Consider the following 21,592-nt stretch of genomic DNA (forward strand, 5'->3'; position numbering starts at 1 on the left):
TTCTTCTTGTCCCGGGTCAAGGCTGGTTCCTATGGTAAAGGTGGCTCCTGAAGACCCGTCCTCGTCAACCGGCACCTACTTGGTCTCCGCCTTGTCTTGGGTGAACAAATGCTTCTTCTTGGCGGGCGCGGTCTCCTTGGCCTCGGGCGTACTAGCGCCGGCTGGCTGCGCTGCTGCCGCGGTCTTGAAGGCGAGCCTGAGCGGCGTCACTACCTCCTTAGTGTCCCCCTTGATGGTGAGGACGCCCTTGCTCCCTGGCATCTTCATGAGGTTGTAGGCCGGGTGAGTTGCCGCCATGAACTGAGCAAGAGCCAGGTACCCGAGTATGGCATTGTACGAGAGACCGATGCGGGCGATGTCGAAGTCCACCAGCTCAGTGCGGTAGTTGTCGCGTGTGCCAAAGATGACAGGGAGGCGGATCTGCCCCAGAGAGTGGGCAGCTCCACCACCCACTCCCGAAAAATGCTTGCTGAGGCTGAGCCGCTCGGGCGGCACGTGGAGGAGGCTGAAGGCTTCTACGGAGAGCAAGTTGAGGCCGGCACCGCCGTCGATGAGGGTCTTGGTGACGGCCACGTTGCAGATGGTAAGCGTGCAGAGCATTGGGAGTATGCCAGAGCCGGCGATGGAGCCGGGGTGGTCTTCTGAGTCGAAGGTGAGGTCGGCCTCCGGCGCAGCCCAACCCGGCAGAGCCCCCGGGCGCTTGGAGGCTGCCCCAATCTGACGGAAGAAAGGCTTGACGTGGCGATCTGAAGGCGGTGCTTGAGAGCCACCCAGCAGCGCCACGACTGCGTGGTGTGCCGGCACCGCGTAGCGCGCGGTGAAGAGGTTGTGGAGTTCCTCCCAGGACGCCACCATGGACCCCGGGAGGATGAGCAGCCAGGCGCGCGGCTTGCCGGCGAGGGCCATGGGGAACCAGTTGGCCATGATCTTGTCGTCGCCTCCGGCTTCAAGGACGGCCTCCTCGTATGCCAACAGGAACGGCGCCGGATCTGCCACGGCGGCATCTCCGGCTTGAACTTGGTTGGCCACTGCACCTGCCGTAGGGCGGGGGCCAGTGCCCGGTGCCCAGACTCCCTGCTGCTGGTGTCGGTCGCAGAGGCGGGTGGCGGCGCACCTGCCATGGGAGCGAAGCGCGGCGGCACAGGGCGCAGGTTGGTGGAGAGGAGCTCCGGCGCACCCCTACCTGGCGCGCCAAATGTCGGATGTGGGGTTTCGGCAAACCCTTAAGGTTCGAACACTGGGGTGCGCGCGAAGTCTCTCCCTCCTACCGATCTACGCTCTAGCTCGCTAAAATCTCGCGGATGAAATCGACGAACTCGCAACACAGAAAGACACGGGGTTTATACTGGTTCGGGCCACCGTTGTGGTGTAATACCCTACTCCAGTGTGGTGGTGGTGGATTGCCTCTTGGGCCGATGATGAACAGTACAAGGGAAGAACAGCCTCCTGAGGTTGAGGTGTCCTTGTGCTTGTGAACTTGTGGCATGAGGATTCGATGCCTCTACTGTGGTGGCTAGTCCTATTTATAGAGGCCCTGGTCCTCTTCCCAAATATTGAGCGGGAAGGGAGCCAACAACGGCGGGCAAATTTGAAGGGGGACAGCTAGTACAAGCTATCCTGACAAAAGCGGTCTTCGCCTGCGAAAAGCTCTGGGGTGACGCCGTCTTGGGCTCCACGATGACCTCCGCCTTGCCATTCTCCTGGTCTTGGTCTCGTTGCACCAATATGGCAACATTTGCCTGATGCCTCGGTACTCTTCGCCTGCGCTGGCCTCCTTGCACCAAAGAGGAAATAGAGACGCTGCGCGCACTGGCGCCCACCTGGCACCCGCCTGGTATCGTTCGTCATGGCTCACGTCACGAGAGCCTCGTGAGGTTTGCCTCGCCTTGATATCTCCGCTCCTCGTGAGCCTGCCTGGCTAGGCCACTTCAGAGGAGGTCTTGCGTCGTCCGCCTCGCGAAGCTTGGACCCTCGCGAGGGTTTTGGTTGCCTTGTCGACGAAGATGGGCCGTACGGCCTGCTGCTTAGCCACGTTATGGGCCTCAGGTAGGCAAGTCTGGGGACCCCCGTTTCCAGAACGCCGACAGCAGTGCACTTTTTTGGATTAAAACACAGGAAGGAAAACCTTTCCATGGGCCGCCCAGCGCGCGAGGTGGTGTGCGCTGCAGGCGCCCGTTAACGAAATGCACGTTAACTGAAGCCTGCAGCGCCAAATAGGATTTGCCCAAACACGCACCCTAGCGCTCCATTGATCGGCGAACCAACTTGTGGTGTCCCCAACCCACTAAGGTTCAAGCTCTGGTGCTCACATTTTTCTGAATTTATTTTAATATTTTCGACGATAGGCATTCAATGCAAGGAAATGTTACCGTTGACTACGAGGCATTTATAATAACTTCGTTAATCTCCAAATAATACGCCAACTCACTCTTTCAGAGGTTACAAATTTTGAAATATTTTAAAATTTATAACAAAAAAAATCATGAATTTGTAAAAATTAATAGTTGACAAAATTTAGAAAAGTAGTGAACTTTAAAATACCCACAAATTAGAAAACATATTGACAAAATGTGAAAATGTTTATTTTTTAAAAGAAGTGTTCACATATTTAAAATGATAAATATGAAAGAATGAACAGAAGAAAGTGAAAAATTACACAAAAAATGAAGTAAAATAGCAAAATGAAAAGAGAAAACACACAGAAAATGCCCGCCCGTTGTGGATTTGCTGCATCATCAACGCACCACTTGGGGAACAGGACCAGGCTATAGGAATTTCCTATATACCGTACTTTTTTTAACATACGTAGGTAGACGCTCATATATACGCATATACACTCACTACTTTATATTCCTATGATCACCTTCGAGTGACTGAGTCCGTATAGCATCTTGAGATTGGCAAAGTCACCACAAACCCTTTTGTAGTCGAAGGGAACGTCTCCTCTCACTGAATGCACATCTTCGGAAGGCCTGAATTAAATACGAAAAATGTAAACACCAGTTTCAAGTCTAGCACTTGACTTTGATGGGCAGGAAATAACATTTCCTCCTAACTATTCAATCACATATTGATTCACGTATATGCCACACTCTGCAGCGAATAGCGAGGTTGCGCACACATTGATCAATAGATGAGCCGGCCTGAGTGTGTGAGCCACCGGTTTTGGAACCTTCTAGAAGGTTTCCGGCCTGTTTTGGGATTCTTCTAGAAGGTTCTCCCGACTCAGTTTCTTTTTTTTTCTTTACTGGTTTTCATGGTTTTTTGTTTTCCTTTTTAGTGCTGATATTTTTATCTAGGAACCGAAAGTTTTAAAGATGTATTATGAAAATAGGAAGTACAAAAAATGATTGGATTTAAAAAAACACGTTTTCAATTTTTTTTTAGATTTTTAAGATATTGTTGTGTTTCAGGAAAATGTTCAGAATTTAAAAAAAAATCTATTTTTGAAAAAACTCTCGTATAAGAAAAGTATTCCGAATTTTTAAAAACTGTTTTTGTGAGAAAAAGTTTCATGTTTCCAAAAGTTATTCAAATTTTTGAAAAATGTTCGCTTTTTTAAAAAATCAAGTTTTTTTCCTTGTTTTTTGTAACAAAAATGAAAAAAAAAATCAAATGCTACAATAGCCGAGCCGCTACTGCGCTAATGGGTCGGCCTAGTTAGGATCGTCGTAGTGCGCCATCCCGCTATCGGACGCAGTGAGGCACGTATAGGACCTCCCCAGGCTATGCTCCATTAGGGCATCTTCAACGGGCCCTTAAACGGACCACAACCATTCGGACCGAGCGGTTCAGATGCACTTTTCATCCAAAGCGATCCCCTATTAGTCCGGGCGTTCGTTTCCTACAAATCAGAAGCAAATCAGGGGGCTTTGCGAAAGTCCATATGTCCGTCTGGCCAACAAAAAGCTGCCACAACCCTCGCTCCTCTTCGTCCACGCATAATGGCGGAAAGTCGCTGCTATTTGGCGAAAGGAGTGATTAAATCTAATAAAATGTACTAACATAACTAATGTTTAGCGAAAGCAGTGATTAAATCTAATGAAATGCCCTAACAAAATTAATGTTTGGCGGAAGTCGTACAAATAGAGTGGGCTGTTGGCGGAAAGCACAAATGCACTAATAATTTGGCGGAAGCATATCATGCATCATCTTGTGTTTCACTTCAATGATCCAAATGCTCTTATATTTTTTTACGGAGGAAATTTTTTGCAAAATCCCTCCATGGTTGTTGACGGAAAGCATTTGTGCATGGCTGTTGGCGTTGGCGGAAAGCATTTGTGCACATGATCACCACTAGTAATTTGCGTGATCTTGATCTTCTGCCGTTGGCAGAAATCTTGCATGGATGTTGGTGGAAAGCATTAGTAGTTTTCTTCACTAGTAATTTGGTACTAGAAGCATATTTGGCAGAAGGCACTAGTGACCGTGCTACTATTTGACGAAATATTGTTTTTGTTTGGCGTGAACATTTGAGATATATAGTTGGATTGCGAGCTCCCTTATTGTCCACGGACGTGTTTGAAATCGGTCGTTGTACTGATATTGTTTCCATTTTAAAAGATAGTGTTGAAGAAGATGCCATCACTGAAAGAATGCAACACCTGTTGTACTGCAACCATTAGGTTTTTTTTTTAGTCTAAACACACTTCATTTATTGATCAATGTCCAAACTCATGGGAGTACAATTTAAGTCAGAAGGATTAAGTAGACACAAATGCCGTCCTAAAGATAGTCCTAAAGTGTGCTTAGCAAGACTACATGCTTCATAGTTTGTCCCACGTCCTTCAAAGATGAAGGAACGCTCGGATAGTTGGATTGTTGTAGTGTTGATCTCCTTCACAATGCCAGCATAAAGTCCTCATGTGCCCCTGTTGATGTTAAGTACAACTTCCTTGCAATCAGAAGCTATTAGCACATGCGATAGTGAGAGGTCCAAGGCAAGGGATAGAGCCTCCATGCAAGACGGCACCTCGAGTGTAGCCGGATCGGTAACACCTGAATACTTGACCGACGAAGCACCAAGATATTTTCCGGTAATATCCCTGCAAACCGCACTAAAAGAGCCATCATTTGTTGTCCGTGATGTCGCCACATCTACTCGAATTCTGCAGAATCCCGCCTCGAGAGGAAACCACCGCCGATGGCTAGCAGTAGAGTTCACCGATATGGTGGAGTCTGGTTTCTTCGGCCTACATTCTTCCAATTCGCGGATGTAGCTCTTAATAAAATGATGGGTTGCATGAGGAGTTTAAAAGGTTTGCTCATGTATGCCCTTCCTCCGAGCATGCCATATGGTCCAAAGCGTTGCCAACACTTGAACTCAGCTTTTAATCAGCTATCAATCAAAGAGAAGATCCAACACTTGGCATCTGATTTGTGGTTACTCTCCAGTACCTCGACTAGACTGGGATCTTCCAAAGCCCACACACATCGCGTCATATTACAGTGTGTAGGAGAGAGTGCATCCATGAGTTCGGCAATCCGCACAGACCGCACCAAGAGACCGTTGCCATGTTCCGGTGTTGCAGTAAACCAGTTGTTGGTAGTGACAATTGAGCTAATATCCATAGATATTTTTTAATTTATGAGGGCACATCTACCTTTCAGAGATTTTTCTAAGCCATTTTCTTTGTTTTATAATTTGATGAATCAGGACGCCCCTCAAGCCATGCTTCGCGAGTAGCTTTGTCGCAACCAACAGACCATATTTAAGTGGCCTCACCATCTTCTATGTGCCTAATTAGGCCCTGAGCCATCGTGTCTCGCCCTTCCACTATATCTCGTGAAATTTATGATCGCGCACTCCCAAGTTTGGCCTCTAAAGTCACATGGTGGGAAGTATTTTGCCTTCAGAATTATTGCACTCAATGGGTTTTGACCAGTAAGGTTCCACATTGCCTGCCTGTACAATATAAGGTGCTTGGGTAGGTGCTTAAAGAAATAAACCAGTTTTTTCTAAGCATCGGTGCTTATTTGTAGAGGACAGACGCTTAAGCATCGACGCTTAAAAAAAACTCGATTTATTTTACTAAGCATGTGCCTAAGCATCTCTCACTATAAAAGGCCAAAGAGTGTAAGATTAAAAAGCTCATTATCTCAAGTCCGCCTCAGAACTTTGGTCTAGCCATCACACTCTACGAGACCCAACTAGTTTTCTCTGACCTAGGCACGATGATCCTAAACTTAGTTTTAGCCAGGCGGCCCACGTAAGATGTGAGGAGTGCAACATTTCAGCTAAGGGCAACTCCAACAGTTTGTGTATTGGTTTATTGATAAAATATGTCATGTCATCAACCAGCACCTTAATATATAACAACTTCAATGGGTTGTATTTAGTTTGCCTAACAGGATGTGAGATAATAAATAAGGTGCTCTCTCATTCTATATTGGAGATTGTGCAAGGGGTGTTGGTTCATGTACATACAACCTTTTTCTCTTCCCTTATTTATTCCCTTATTTATTATATGACACATTATTAGAAATCTTATGTGGCAAAGTCTGTCAACAACTATCTAACAACAATTGAAGACGCCCTAATAACAAAGTCAACAAAGCACACGCCGAGCGAGAGACTCGTACTCTGGTGACAGGAGGGCACCGCGCGTAGGCACGAGTCCCTCGCCACTCGCTCGCACGTGTCATCTTGCTGCCACGCGGAGGCGGAGCACGCACAGCCTCGCAGCCTGGACAGGAAGTCAAGAACCCTGGCATGGCATGCAAAGCAAGCAGCGTGGAGCGACCACAGAAAAGGAGGAGACTCGAGTGCCTTCCTTGTCAGGTCGGCCACCTACATCTCCGTGGAAGAAACCCCACCAGGATGCCGCCACGTACACGCCAAGCACCCGATGCCATTGCCTCCGGCCCACCACCGCCCTTGTGTTTATAATGCCATCCCACCCCCTGCCCATCCTCTGCTCGTCCTCCACTGATTCTTTCTTCGCGTCTCACGTCAGTCGGCCGAATAGAGCTTTTGCTTCCCTCCGAGGCCTGCTGCTTCCGTCCTAGGCACCTACGCACAGTGACTGCTGCGTTGAGTCGGCAAGGCGAGAATGGGCAAGTCATGGGCGCTCCTCACCCACCTCCACTCCGTCGCCGGGTACGCGTCTACGTAATCTTCTTGCAAATCATGGCTTCACAGCGGTGTTGAGAGTCGAGTGATGTCTGATATGCTCCTCTGGTTCGTTTCCCTGCGCAGGCCAAGCATCACGCTGCTGTACCCTCTGTAAGTGCGAGGCGGTGTTGATCTTGATCAATTGTCTCTAGGTATGCGTAAGATCCTTGGATGTGACGCCGACGGATCTGTGTGCAGGTATGCGTCGGTGTGCGCCATGGAAAGCCCGTCCAAGGTGGACGACGAGCAGTGGCTGGCCTACTGGATCCTCTACTCCTTCATCACCCTCCTGGAGATGCTCGCCGAGCCCGTCCTCTACTGGTAACGTACCCTCCTCCAGTCCAGTAGCTACTCATTTAATTGTTACTAGTACTTCATAACGCCCTGCCGGTGGATCTCATCATTTTGGTACCCGGTGGCGTCCAGGATACCGGTGTGGTACCCGGTGAAGCTGCTGTTCGTGGCGTGGCTGGCGCTCCCGCAGTTCAAGGGCGCCTCCTTCATCTACGACAAGGTCGTCAGGGAGCAGCTAAGGAAGTACCGCGGCAGGAACCGCCACGCCGACGCCGATCACAAGGTGCACATACTCAAGGTAACCAAGGAGTTTCAGTGCCCTCTGCCGGGGAGGCCCGAGTTTCTTCTGTTTCTAATTGTTCCTTGTTGGGGGAAATGAAATTGCAGGCCGAGGCTGACCATGGTCATGTGCACTGAGGAGAAGGGGCATGGCACTGGCAGATCCAGGAGCGTATCATTACTGTTGTGCAGGACTGCAGAATCTTAACTATTAGGTGTATCTTGTATCTGTTGTAAGCACGTCCAGAAGTATTAACACACCACCCATGCGCTCGCCTAATAAATCAGGGTCTTCGTCTTTGATAATTTGACTTCCTGTCGCCGTGGTATGTGATTCTGTTTTTACGGAACCTTGTCGAGGGCCAGGAGCTCTGGCAGTGCATTATAGCAGAAGAAAGAGCAGTGCATTATAGCAGAAGAAAGTTGATCCAGTTTACACCGGATAGAAGACCTCACAAAGTTAATTTTACAAGGAAAATCAAGCCGAAAACCGCATAAGCAACGAAGCCTCGTCACAATTGCAACAAACACACACCCAGCTCCGGAGCGGTCACAATTGCAACAAACACGGAGCGGTCACAATTGCAATAAACACACACCCGGCTCCGGAGCGGCAGCTCCGACATCCCCGGCTCCATGAGCCATAGCGCCTCATTCGGGCGCCCTGTAGCCTTTGTTACATGAGACAGACCACGAACGTTGTGCCAAACATGAGACGACCGTCCACAGACCACGAACACTTTGTTACATGAGACGACCGTCCAGAGACCATGAAACGTTGTGCCAAACATGAGACGACAGTCCACGGACCATTTTGTTACATGAGACGACCGTCCACAGACCATGAACGTTGTGCGCCCTGTAGCCTTTGTTACATGAGACGACTGTCCACGGACCAAGAACGTTGCGCCAAACATTTCGGGCGCCCTGTGGCCTTTGTGTTGTGCCAAATATTTCGGGCGCCCTGTGGCCTTTGTTACATGAGACGACTGTCCACGGTGCCAAACATCCGGGGCCGACTTTCTGCCAGACCAACCCCAGGCCGTATCCGACCGGGCAGACCGTGAACCTACCCTATAGAGCCGCCGTTGCATCGCCATCCGAGGCCTTGTCCAGAGCCGTTGCCCCGGCATCCACCGCCCTAACCACGAACCCATCACCCCACAAAGGTCAATGATTCAAGGTGATGCCTTCCCTACAAAGGTCAAGGATTTCAAGGTGGTGCCTTCAAGAAGGTAACGGCATATTGTCGTGAACCCACCAACCAACAAAGGCAAGGATTTCAAGGCAGTGCCTTCAAGAAGGTAACGACATAAATGTCCAGTGGCTTTGACGAAGCTTGGTTTTCACCCGAAATTACGTAACAATTGCCACTCTGAACGTGTAACACTTGCTACAGTAGATGAATGTATCTCGATGATGAGGCCTTTAGAAAGGGACGTGACGCTTAAGAACCATCATGAGCAGTGCCGGAGAAGGTGCGAGACTTTAGCTCGGAGAACAACTCTTGTGTAAGAAGCATTTCAGCCAACCACCAAACCCACTTGCATGATGCAACGGAGCACCGCGCCGTGCCATCACACCTCCGCCCACAACCACAACCACCTCAGGCCCAGCCCTCTACTATGCAACAAGCAGAAGACGAGCACGCCAGTACGGGGCCGAAGACCAATCTCCACAACCACAGTAGCACATACACCGCCGAGCTACTCCCAAAATTATGGCTCTCTGCTGCCGCAGCAGCTCCTACAGCCGAGGGAGGGTACCCCAGTACCAGCGCGCCCAACAGCCACTGTAGCACGCCAGGGTGCCACCATTGCCAGATCCGGACGCCGGGCGTCATATCAAGCGATCGGCCTTAGCTTCGCCCCGTACACCCTCAGTGGAGAGTAGGAAGGAGCAATGCCACCACCTAGCCCGAGGCCGCCACCCCGGCTTGCCTGCTGGCGAGAGGCCCCCCTGCCGCCTTAGTCGCAACTAGGAGTGGAGCTCCGTCCAGGCCTAAGGAGGCACGCCACGTGACGAGGATGTAGAAGTGCATGCTCTAGCCAATGCAACCAAAAGATCTATGAAAGATGGTTGGACATTATACTCCAAGAACCCTGAACCTCTTGGTTGCAAGCTTATGCACCTAACCAGTTCACCTATCAGACCGATCTGATGTAAGATACTAGGCAATACATTTATACGTCAACACTTTTCCTCACATGTGGCTTCCTCTGGTCTAAACGTGGACCAAAAGTTGGCTGCAATTTTAATTGCGCCAGCCGGGTTTTGAACTCAAGGCTTTTGGCTTTGATATCATGTAGAAGTGCATGCTCTAACCAATGCAACCAAAAAACCGATCTATGAGAGAGGGCTGGACATTATACTCCAACAAAGGAGGCCCCCCTGCCCGCCGTTCGCCAAGCGGGCTTTGCCCATCGACATCCCCCGGCGGTGGCAGGGGAGCGAGGAAGGAGCGAGGAAGGAGCGGGGAGTGGGGGCGGCGGTGGCTAGGTTATCGCCCGTGCCACCCTCGGGGAGCAACGCGAGCACAAGTTGATCTTTAGAGCAACTGGAGCTTATAGATCGATCGCCATTGTGGTTTTAACATGCCCCATCTTGGACGTATGTCTCAAAACATGTTAATACCTCTACGCCTTTATGCGTAAGGGGTATCTGGTATAACTGCCTATTCTTGCTTTACATGCAGGGCCGCCCTGAGGGGGGCAGGGGGGCGGCCACCCCGGGCCCCCAAAATCGAGGGGCCCCTCCGCAGGGTATACAGGTAGGCTTTGGCCCAACATATTTTTGATGATAAAAAAATTCTATGGGCTGGATGGCTGGGCCTCACGCGGCACAGCAGAACGTACGCACATGAGCCAGCAGTGATCATTCGTTCCATAGTTTGTACGTGCATGTCGAAAAATAAGAAACTGATTGATCTTACAGATTTGTTTGTTCCTATTAGTACGTGGACATCTAAAAAGGGAACTGATTGATCCCTTCCATCACGCAAGCATTCACGCCGCGGTTCCCAATTTCGCAGAACGCGTAGTCTTCACAACGGCACGCTCGGCGTTCGCTCTTCCTTTTCTCCTTAATCGAATTTTCCTTTGTAATTCAGATTGTCCGCCGATGTCAATTCCCCGGGGGCCGTCGTCACAACCCCGCTTTTTTCTCCATCCATCAATGATTCGACCATCCGAGGTATATCCTGTAGTCTTATTGCGGTTCCTAGTAAATCCTAGAAGGTGAGAGGGCTTTTCAAGTTAAATATTCTTTTGGGGTTGATATGGCGATCACTTCTTTGAAAGATAGATTTAAAGAACTCATGGTGTTTAAAGAAATATTCGGATTTTTATTGAGTTCGGGCACCCCGAGATCAGTGTATGATATTGAACTTCAGGAGTGTTGCATCAAGTTTGCAGAAACTTTCTTTCTTCATGTTTCATGTGATGTTGAGGTATATGATCTTATTTATGAATTGAAGATTATGAGATTCGCAAGATTATGAGATTCATTTTGCGAGATGATGCAACGTCTACTATGGAGATTTTTGACCAAGTAAGAGAAACTAATTGTTACATATCACGTCTTATTTACTGTGCATGTGACTATCACATCGGTCGAAAGAAGCTTTTCGAAATTGAAATTACTGAAGAATTATCTGAGGTCAACAATGACCCAGCACAGGTTAAATGGTTGGGCAACATTATACATTGATAAGAAACTATTAGATGATATTCACATCGACCACATCATAAGTGACTTTGCATCGAGGAATATTAGAAGAAATGTTTAAGGTAATATGTATAAATTATTTGATATCCATACTGATTTTAGATGCATTCAAGTGTTATTGGTAATATGTCATATATACTTATATTCATTTTTATTGTTATGATGTCTATATAAGGGTCTCAAGTTTTAGTCTCGCCGCGGACCCTCAAAATCTCAGGACCGGCCCTGTTTACATGGTAGAATTTTTTATTTAGGCCAGTATAGCCTACCGCATCTCAACAACCTGTAGACCAAAACAATGGTGAGGGCTTTGATAAATCATCCTTGTCTTGGATTTTCCTTCCAAAAAGAGATAATTCCTTATTTGGCCCTTTCTTAAAATTTGCTTCCCTATTTGACCCAAAATAAACTTTTACCCCCTATTTGACACCTAAAGTTCATTTTGTTCCTTATACGACACTTTCGTCCATTTTAAGCAGTAATGGGGTTATGTGCAAAGTGAAAAGACCATTTTGCCCCTAGTGAAGTGTGTAACTATCCTGGGTGTAGCTAAAAAGTAATCAGTTCACACATATTAGGAATGTTCAACAGATGCTGCCCATGTATATGTAAGCTCCAGTATTTTGTTCCTAAGGTAAATTGGTCTGTGCATGTAAAAGTTGTACAAAACATCCAAACTTGTACTAGCATATCGATGGTTAGTACAATACTTTTTTTGCGGATAGCACAGCGACGCCCAAGCCCGCAGTGAGGCCATGGACAGAACGGTGGAGCGGCCATGGCGTCGACATCTACGGCCCCGATGCCTTCGAGGCTAGACACGATCCGGCAATCTGAGCAACACGTGCAACAGGTAACGAAAGGTAATTGGTGGAAGAGGATGTTGGCACAGGTTGCGACTCGTCGTGTACTTTCCGTCGAGACATAGTTTGTAATACGTCCGAGTACATTTCGGCGAGATGCACGTATAAGCTAGCCGCGGGTGATTACTTTCCGGCCGCTGTCTCGCGTACAAGCAGTACGTAAGCAACTGGATCAATTTTCACTAGATGCACTTGCATGTACTAATTTTAATATAAAGTTAGTATAAAATTGGGTCATTTATTTTGAAATGAAGAGAGTACTAGGTACATAGATCGATGTCACAACTCGAGACACACGCACGCGAGAACAGGGGACGCCGACTGATTGCCGCGGGAGCGTGTCGCTCTTGTTAATCTCTTCATTTCCTTTTTATCACGGTATAGGTAACATATACGAGGAGTGAACATATACATATATACTTGCTCCTGGTGCCGAGCCGTCTAGGAGACCGTGTTTTATTGGAGGATTTAGTAGTATGTGATTGTGATGTGACTATGTATAATAATGTATAATACATGTAATCAAATTCAGAAGGATGTGCTAATTGGCATACTATGTGTAGCACTGTAGTTTAGAATGTGATAATTAATCATAGGGGCAAAATGGTCTTTTCACCTTGCACTTAACCTAAAATGGACGAAAATGTTGTATAAGGAGCAAAATTTACTTTAGGTGTCAAATAGGGAAGAAAATTTATTCTGGGCCAAATAGGGAAGCAAATTTTTAAAAAGGGCCAAATAAGAAATTCTCTCTCCAAAAAGCTTGGAGTTCTTTTTTCCATCTTGTGGCCGAATATGTAGGATATTTAGAACGTCAAATATCCCCTAAATAGGTCAAGGTTCCATGGAACGTGCAGAATAATGAATTGTGAAAACATAATGACACTAGTGGCACAAAACACTAAAAAAGAAGTCAATTGACAGTGACCCGCTGTCATTTTTATTTTAGTTAAGAAGAAACAACCCAAGCACACACATAGTACAAAGCAGGGTAGTGCCACTAGACATGCAAAATAAACAAAGAGTGAAATGTAAAGAAAATAATAGTTGCATACATATGTGAAATTGTGCGACACAGTAATACAGCAGGCTTAATACAAATTTTCCATCAAGCATCTACATTTTGACAATGTTCCATGATGGGTTCATTACTCCTCATTTCAGTCGAATTTCTTTATGAAACTGATTATATGGGCACTAATTTCTTCTGGTTTTTCTTCATTTATGAAATGCCCGACATCTTTCATTACCACCACATCATCCAGTAATGGAACAAACTTCTTGAGGCCGCCTTTGTTTATAAAATCATGTGCGCCTGCAACATGGTATGACAAGTCCACATCACCAACTATAAACTTGGTTGGTACCTTTATCTCAGCTCCGGTCCATGGTGACGTTAGCTCCCATGTCCTAAACACAGACCAAATATGGTTGTTAGACCAAAACATCGTGTGTCCTGTTGTCCTAGCAATCCTTCTCTACAAACATATATTTGGGAAATCTATGGTAATAATTACATTTATACAAATGGAGTGCGATGATATACATTGTTGGTTTTATAAGACAAGATCACAAATATTGCCGAAGAACGGGAAAACTAAAATTTTGGACACGTAAAATGACAATATTATGACTAAGTAAACTTTAGTTTTTGCTCCACTTTTAGCAAGGTAACATTGCTTGTGAGACATAGCAAAATCATGGTAATTGTTTCTTGGAACTTGATAAAATTTGGGAAAATCGTTTCTCAATCATTTAGTTCATTCCAAATGGAGTAATTATTTGTTTCTGAAAAATCTAAAGTTAAAGTATTGCATATCATATAATATTTTTTGTAATATCTAAAATACATTTTGGAATTTGGAATTGTATGTACGTATATATGTATGTATGTATGTATGAATGTAAAATATTTTTTTATGTATCCACTTAAAATTGCAATTTGGTCTCTTTGTCTCAAAAAATTTCCTATAGCTCTAAAAAATATGATATATGAAAAAAAAATTATGAAGCTTTCAATCATATTTTAAGTTTGGGTCTTCATATTTGTGTTATGGTAATAGTTAATGCACACTCATCCATAGGATAAAAAATATCTAAAAAAATAAGGAGTCAAAGAAGTAGCTTAATTACTTGTTCAGGGCACGGTAGTAGTTCAATCCCCCGGTGAAGCCAGACTTGTCAAATTGAGCCGCGTAGTACTTGATGTCCTCCTCCGTGATCCAGCTCGGCAAGGGCACCTCATCATCTGGTGAGCCCCACCCGCTCTTGGGGATGAACAGAGGGCCAGGAGTTCGGTAAGTGAAAAACTTTCTTAGCACCAGTTCTGTGCCGAGCCGTGCGAATTCTGCTTCAATTGCCCCAGGCTCCTGCAAAGCACACCAGCTCCGTCATGTTGTTTTCACATGCAACTACAAGAACAATATACGTATATGAATTGAAAAGTAATTGGCTTTAGTTATGGCCCGGCCACACTAGAACAGATGCCGACACCAAACGCGGGAATCAAACAGTTCTTTACTTGGCCACGAAACTAGAGGAGCATCAAGCAGTCTTGTGCAATAGTAGGTGGGTGGGGAACAAAATAATCAAACCTAACTTGAGAACCAATGCCTTCATCACTCCGCGGTGATTGGAACCAAACTTATATACAGAAAAAACAACATTTGTTAGTGGCCTGTCTTGCAAAAATCGCTATGTATTTTTAGTTTGTCCCAGAATTTTTTTCTGTTTGACTCTACGTTATAAACAACCTTACAGAGGATCATCAAAAAGAAAAGAAAAACATACAGAGGAACAGAGAAATGTAAGAATTTGATATCTAACTTAACATGTCGAATTGAATCCTATATGGATAGAGAAATACATTATATATAAAATATAAATGTTTGTTCACAGTTGCCATGGTTATCCATCGGGCATGAGTTCTAGGACTACATGGCATCTACGCACCTGGATACGGCAGATGTAGTACTCGTCCCCGTACAGAGCCTTCAAGCCGTCGACGGGCTTCCTCGCCGGGCTCCGGGGACTGAAGGGGACGCTGAGGGCGACCAGCGCCTTCACCCTGTCCGGCCGGAACAGGCACAGGCTCCACGCGATCATGGCGCCCCAGTCGTGCGCCACGACGAAGACCTGCTTCTCGCCGAGCGAATCAATCAGAGCAACAAGGTCGCCGACGACGTGCAGCGCGGTGTACTGGTCCGGCCCGCCGGGGGGCGCGTCGGAGCCGCCGTATCCGCGCATGTCGGGCGCGACGGCGCGGTAGCCCGCCGCGGCCAGCGCGCGCATCTGGTGCCGCCAGGTGTACCACACCTCCGGGAACCCGTGCAGCAGCAGCGCGGCCGGCGCGCCGGCCGGGCCGGCCTCCGCGACGTGGAGGCGCACGCCGTTGACGTCGACGCTGCGGTGCGTGATGGCGCCGTCGGAGGCCATCTCTTGGTCGGCGGCGCGCGGCGAGGACGGCGGGAGCACGCAGGAGCAGCAGCTGGCGCAGAGCTCGCTGAGGCAGGCCTTGATCATGGAATTGGCAGGACGCGACGGGACGAACCGCACTATTAAGGCCCGTGCGAGTGGGGCGCAGGGGTACTGGCGGGCGAGGTGCGCTTTGGAATCGTGTTCCGCGTGGCGCCGCTGCACGACGTGCTGTAGTTTGGCTGTCGGTCCGAGTATTTTGGTAATCCTTTGCACATGTAGTATTAGCAGTACGACAATACTTTGCCAGGTGTGTTCTGCATTGTAGTACTACTATATAGTACTAGGAAATTCTTTACTGGCGTCATTACAGCTGTGAAGCACCCAGTGTTTTTTTTTCCTTCATGTAGAGCTTGGGTATGATAAGAGCAGACTAAACATAATCAAAACTCAAAAGAAAGACTAGAGATGTACTGTAACAATAAAAGAAAGAGCACGTACATAGTGGTTCAAAGAGATGCCGGCCAAGACGGTAGCAAGCAAGCAGGACTGGTTCAAAGCGCAGAGCTCCGGAGACAGTATACGCGGTTTGATTGCGATCTCGATCGCTCGGTGGATAGGATCGGATTACTAAGAAACTGAAAGCATGGTCCGTGGGATTCGTTGTTTAAGCAGAGCGAGCGCGGAGAAGGTGGGGGATTGCTTATCAGTTGTTGGTTAGTACTCCATTCCTCCGACAAGTATTTCCGGACGGAGAAATGCATAAAAATGGATGTACCTACAACTAAAATATGTCTAGATACATCCATTCCTCCGACAAGTATTTCCGGACGGAGGGAGTAGCACTGTTTGTTTAAGTTGCGAGCGACGAGTAAAGTTTCAAGCACGAGGAACGCGGGGCTTGGCAGACCCGCGCTGTGGCAATAAGATTTAGAATCAGGTTATTTTTCTTTCAAAAAAAGAATCAGGTTATTTCTCGTCGACGGGTTAAGCAAAGATGACAAATCATGGGTTTTCATGACAAGTCGTGCATCAACAATGATATAACCTCTTACGGTGTTTGGGCGGTAATCCTTGTTCGCACATGAACACGTCACCGTTTATCCCGACATCGAGTGTGTTTCGCAAGCCAATGTTGGCGGAGAAGCCTCGGCCGAAGCGCGATTCACAAGTTATGCCGGCAATAATATGTTTTTTTTTTTGAAAAGGAGAATAGACCCCCGGTCTCTGCATCTGGACGATGCATGCGGCCATCTTATTAATTATTCACAGAGGCCATACAAAGTAATACATCAGTCAGTGAAAGTGCAACTATTCCTGGGTGGTTTTGGTAATTCCTAACAACTATAGCTCATTGTGCTAATGCTATTCCAAGATAAATATTTCAGGAAAGCTCAATGATTGGCATGGCATGGATTAGAAAGTGGACCCTTCAAAATGCGAACGACAGAAGATTGGCTCAAGCTCAAAGCACAAGACTCTATATTTTCTATTTTAGTGATCCAAGATCACATTGAGTCTATAGGAAAAGCCAATACTATTAAGAAGGGATGAGGTGTTGCTTAATGAGGTTCTTGCTCAAAATGCTTAGTGATATGCTCCAAAACCCTCCACTACTTTCTCACATCCACATATGTCCCAAACCAAAAAGTCCAACTCGGCCCCACCGAAATTTCATATCCGGAGCCACCGAGTTCAGTTGACATAGCCACTGCCAGAAACCCTAGTCTTTTCGGTCTCACCGATAGGGATCTCGGTCTCACCGAGATGGGATTGTAATCTCTCTGTTTCCCTTCGTAACGTTTCGGTCAAACCGAGGTGAGCGATCGGTCCCACCGAGATTGCAATGCAAACACTCTGTTTCCGTTTCGTAACATTTCGGTCAAACCGAGATGAGTGAATCGGTCCCACCGAGTTTGCCTGACCAACTCTCTGTTAGTCTATTACCAAAATCGGTCTCACCGAGTTTGTGTAATCGGTCTCACCGAGATTACGTCATGCCCTAACCCTAAGGAAATCGGTCCCACCGAGTTGACGTGTCGGTCCCACCGAAATGCCTAACGGTCACATTATGAACCAAATCAGTCTAACCGAGTTCTTTGAATCGGTCCCACCGAGTTTGGTGATTTGTGTGTAACGGTTAGATTTTGTGTGGAGGCTATAAATACCCCTCCACCCACTCTTCACTCGTGGAGAGAGCCATCAGAACATGCCTACACTTCCAACACATATTTTCTGAGAGAGAACCACCTACACTTGTGTTGAGGTCAAGATATTCCATTCCAACCACATAAATCTTGATCTCTAGCCTTCCCCAAGTTGCTTTCCACTCAAACCTTCTTTCCACCAAATCCAAATCCTGTGAGAGAGAGTTGAGTGTTGGGGAGACTATCATTTGAAGCATAAGAGCAAGAAGTTCATCATCAACACACCATTTGTTACTTCTTGGAGAGTGGTGTCTCCTAGATTGGCTAGGTGTCACTTGGGAGCCTCCGTCAAGATTGTGGAGTTGAACCAAGGAGTTTGTAAGGGCAAGGAGATCGCCTACTTCGTGAAGATCTACCCTAGTGAGGAAAGTCCTTCGTGGCCGACGGCCATGGTGGGATAGACAAGGTTGCTTCTGTTGGGGAATGTAGTAATTTCAAAAAAATTCCTACGCACACACAGGATCATGGTGATGCATAGCAACGTCCACGAACTCCGATCCAGCAGAACTTCGAGGGGGAGTTCCGTCAGCACGACGGCGTGATGACGGTGATGATGCTGCTACCGACGCAGGGCTTCGCCTAAGCACCACTACGATATGACCGAGGTGGAATATGGTAGAGGGGGGCACCGCACACGGCTGGGAGAGATCAACAGATCAACTTCTGTCTAGAGGTGCCCCCTTGCCCCCGTATATAAAGGAGGGAGGGAGAGGCCGGCCCTAGAGGGGGCGCGCCAAGTGTGGGGAGTCCTACTAGGACTCCCAAGTCCTAGTAGGATTCCCCTTTCCTTTCCGGAGTAGGAGAGAAGGAAAGAGGGGGGAGGGAGTAGGAAAAGGGGGCTGCACCCCTTGTCCAATTCGGACCAGAGGGGGGGGGGCGCCTCCTTCCTTTTGGCCTCTCTCCTCTATTCCCGTATGGCCCAATAAGGCCCAATACTTCTCCCGGTGAATTCCCATAACTCCCCGGTACTCCGAAAAATACCTGAATCACTCGGAACCTTTCCGATGTCCGAATATAGTCGTCCAATATATCTATCTTTACGTCTCGACCATTTCAAGACTCCTCGTCATGTTCCCGATCTCATCCGGGACTCCGAACTACCTTTGGTACATCAAATCACATAAACTCATAATACAATCGTCACCGAACTTTAAGCGTGCGGACCCTACGGGTTCGAGAACTATGTAGACATGATCGAGACATGTCTCCGGTCAATAACCAATAGCGGAACCTGGATGCTCATATTGGCTCCTACATATTCTACGAAGATCTTTATCGGTCAAACCGCATAACAACATACGTTGTTCCCTTTGTCATCGGTATGTTACTTGCCCGAGATTCGATCGTCGGTATCTCAATACCTAGTTCAATCTCGTTACCGGCAAGTCTATTTACTCGTTCCGTAATACATCATCCCGCAACTAACTCATTAGTTACAATGCTTGCAAGGCTTATAGTGATGTGCATTACCGAGTGGGCCCAGAGATACCTCTCCGAGAATCGGAGTGACAAATCCTAATCTCGAAATACGCCAACCCAACAAGTACCTTCGGAGACACCTATAGAGCACCTTTATAATCACCCAGTTACGTTGTGACGTTTGGTAGCACACAAAGTGTTCCTCCGGTAAATGGGAGTTACATAATCTCATAGTCATAGGAACATGTATAAGTCATGAAGAAACCAATAGCAACATACTAAACGATCAAGTGCTAAGCTAACGGAATGGGTCAAGTCAATCACATCATTCTCCTAATGATGTGATCCCATTAATCAAATGACAACTCATGTCTATGGCTAGGAAACTCAACCATCTTTGATCAACGAGCTAGTCAAGTAGAGGCATACTAGTGACACTATGTTTGTCTATGTATTCACACATGTATTATGTTTCCGGTTAATACAATTCTAGCATGAATAATAAACATTTATCATGATATAAGGAAATAAATAATAACTTTATTATTGCCTCTAGGGCATATTTCCTTCAGTCTCCCACTTGCACTAGAGTCAATAATCTAGTTCACATCGCCATGTGATTTAACATCAATAGTTCACATCTTTATGTGGTTAACACCCATAGTTCACATCGATATGTGACCAACACCCAAAGGGCTTACTAGAGTCAGTAATCTAGTTCACATCGCTATGTGATTAACACCCAAAGAGTATTAAGGTGTGATCATGTTTTGCTTGTGAGATAATTTTAGTCAACGGGTCTGTCATATTCAGATCCGTAAGTATTTTGCAAATTTCTATGTCTACAATTCTCTGCACGGAGCTACTCTAGCTAATAGCTCCCACTTTCAATATGTATCTAGATCGAGACTTAGAGTTATCCAGATCGGTGTCAAAGCTTGCATCGACATAACTCTTTACGACGAACTCTTTGTCACCTCCATAACCGAGAAATATTTCCTTATTCCACTAAGGATAATTTTGACCGCTGTCCAGTGATCTACTCCTAGATCACTATTGTACCCTCTTGCCAAACTCTTGGTGAGGTACTGTGACGCCCGGATAATCAAGCTACAGTAAAACTCTGTTAATGATGCCACGTCACCTCCGTTACTGTTTCTAATCCTTTGTTAGTACAAAACCAATTCAAAAATCAATTCAAAATATGGCAAACGACAAAAGTTTTCAAACATTGAAGCAAAAATGTTCGGAGTGAACCAAATATTGCACAGATAATTATGGTGGAGAAACCACACCTTTATAAAATGTTTAAATACTATGAGATGAATAAAACAGTAGTAAAAACAATTATATAAGTGTTATTAAATATAAACAAATATTAAACTAGTCTATTTAGTCACTAAAAACTTGTTACAACTCCAATTTAGGTGTGGGCTTTAACTTATTATAAACTATAACTATTAAAGAAATAAAATAAAACAGGAAAGGAAAATAAATAAAAGAAAAAAAAAACAGAAGACAATCAAACAAAAAAAGGAACCCCCCCCCACTGGGCTTCGGCCTAGCAGGCCACCAGGCCGCCTGGCCGGCCCAACCGTTGGCCCATCCCCTCACTCCCCCGCTCCCCTGGCCTATAGGCCACACCCGACCGAACCCTATCCCCATCTCCCCCAGATCCCCCACGACCCCCACTCTCTCCCTCCCCACTCGCTTGGATCGGGGAGGAGCCCGATCCCGTGCCTCCGCCGCAGGCGCCCATCCCCGGCCCGGCCCCAGCCGCGCTGCCCGACGCCACCGCCCGCCTCTCCGACTCCTCCCGCACAGCGCCCGCCCCCTCGATACGAGCTGGATCAGGGGCTCGACCCCGCGGCACCCCAAGCCCCGACGCCGCACCGTCGCCGCTCACCACCACCTCGTCGGCGTCGCCTCCCCGCCTCGCCCCGACGTCGCCCCGCACCTCGCCCTGCGCCCTGCCGACGCCCTGGCTCCGTGCTCGAGTCCCGCGCCGCCCGGCGACCCTGCTGCGGTGGTCGAGCCACCCGCCGGCGACGACCTCCCTCCCTCGCGCCCGTGCCACGACCTCCTCCTCACCGGACCCCACCACCGCCCGTCGCCTCGTCCTCCTCGTGTCCTCCTCGCCGACGACGCATCCTCGTCCTCCTCCCCAAAGGCTCCACTGAGCCTCGCCGCCCCTGCTCACCAACGCAGGTGAGGACCCCGGTCCTCCTCCTCCTCCCCGTGCCCTCACGCCGGCGCTCGCCCGCGCCACCGCACCA

General features: G+C 47.4%; 2 protein-coding genes across 3 annotated transcripts; one reads left to right on the forward strand and one right to left on the reverse strand.

The window, feature by feature from the left end:
- Positions 1-6,853: 6,853 nt before the first annotated feature.
- Positions 6,854-7,993, forward strand: LOC109759712 (protein HVA22). Of its 2 annotated transcripts, none has more exons than XM_020318544.4 (5): positions 6,854-7,099; positions 7,199-7,225; positions 7,313-7,435; positions 7,541-7,691; positions 7,796-7,993. In XM_020318544.4, exons 1-5 carry the CDS (start codon positions 7,053-7,055, stop codon positions 7,823-7,825), a joined length of 378 nt encoding a protein of 125 aa, XP_020174133.1. In that variant the 5' UTR covers positions 6,854-7,052; the 3' UTR covers positions 7,826-7,993. The 2 variants fall into 2 exon arrangements, with proteins under 2 accessions (XP_020174133.1, XP_020174132.1); XM_020318543.4 differs by having other exon boundaries at positions 6,889-7,099; positions 7,541-7,706.
- A 5,315-nt stretch (positions 7,994-13,308) lies between these two features.
- On the reverse strand, positions 13,309-15,888 carry LOC109759713 (epoxide hydrolase 1). The gene is made up of 3 exons (XM_020318545.4): positions 15,229-15,888; positions 14,410-14,645; positions 13,309-13,686 (listed from the first exon to the last, which is right to left on the reverse strand). The coding sequence occupies exons 1-3, from the start codon at positions 15,796-15,798 to the stop codon at positions 13,437-13,439; spliced, it is 1,056 nt and encodes a 351-aa protein (XP_020174134.1). The 5' UTR covers positions 15,799-15,888; the 3' UTR covers positions 13,309-13,436.
- Positions 15,889-21,592: the final 5,704 nt, after the last annotated feature.

The sequence above is a fragment of the Aegilops tauschii genome, chromosome 7 (genome assembly GCF_002575655.3).
Source record: "Aegilops tauschii subsp. strangulata cultivar AL8/78 chromosome 7, Aet v6.0, whole genome shotgun sequence".
NCBI lineage: Eukaryota > Viridiplantae > Streptophyta > Magnoliopsida > Poales > Poaceae > Aegilops > Aegilops tauschii.

What these genes read in the sequence shown, in the direction of transcription:
- LOC109759713 (XM_020318545.4), bottom strand. Translation starts at nt 15,798, where the DNA reads ATGATCAAGGCCTGCCTCAGCGAGCTCTGCGCCAGCTGCTGCTCCTGC. An exon ending in ACTACATCTGCCGTATCCAG is followed by an intron (nt 14,646 to 15,228) that starts GTGCGTAGATGC and finishes TGTGCTTTGCAG; the next exon opens with GAGCCTGGGGCAATTGAAGC. An exon ending in TACTACCGTGCCCTGAACAA is followed by an intron (nt 13,687 to 14,409) that starts GTAATTAAGCTA and finishes GTCTGTGTTTAG; the next exon opens with GACATGGGAGCTAACGTCAC.
- LOC109759712 (XM_020318543.4), top strand. Translation starts at nt 7,053, where the DNA reads ATGGGCAAGTCATGGGCGCTCCTCACCCACCTCCACTCCGTCGCCGG. An exon ending in CACCTCCACTCCGTCGCCGG is followed by an intron (nt 7,100 to 7,198) that starts GTACGCGTCTAC and finishes TTCCCTGCGCAG; the next exon opens with GCCAAGCATCACGCTGCTGT. An exon ending in ACAAGGTGCACATACTCAAG is followed by an intron (nt 7,707 to 7,795) that starts GTAACCAAGGAG and finishes ATGAAATTGCAG; the next exon opens with GCCGAGGCTGACCATGGTCA.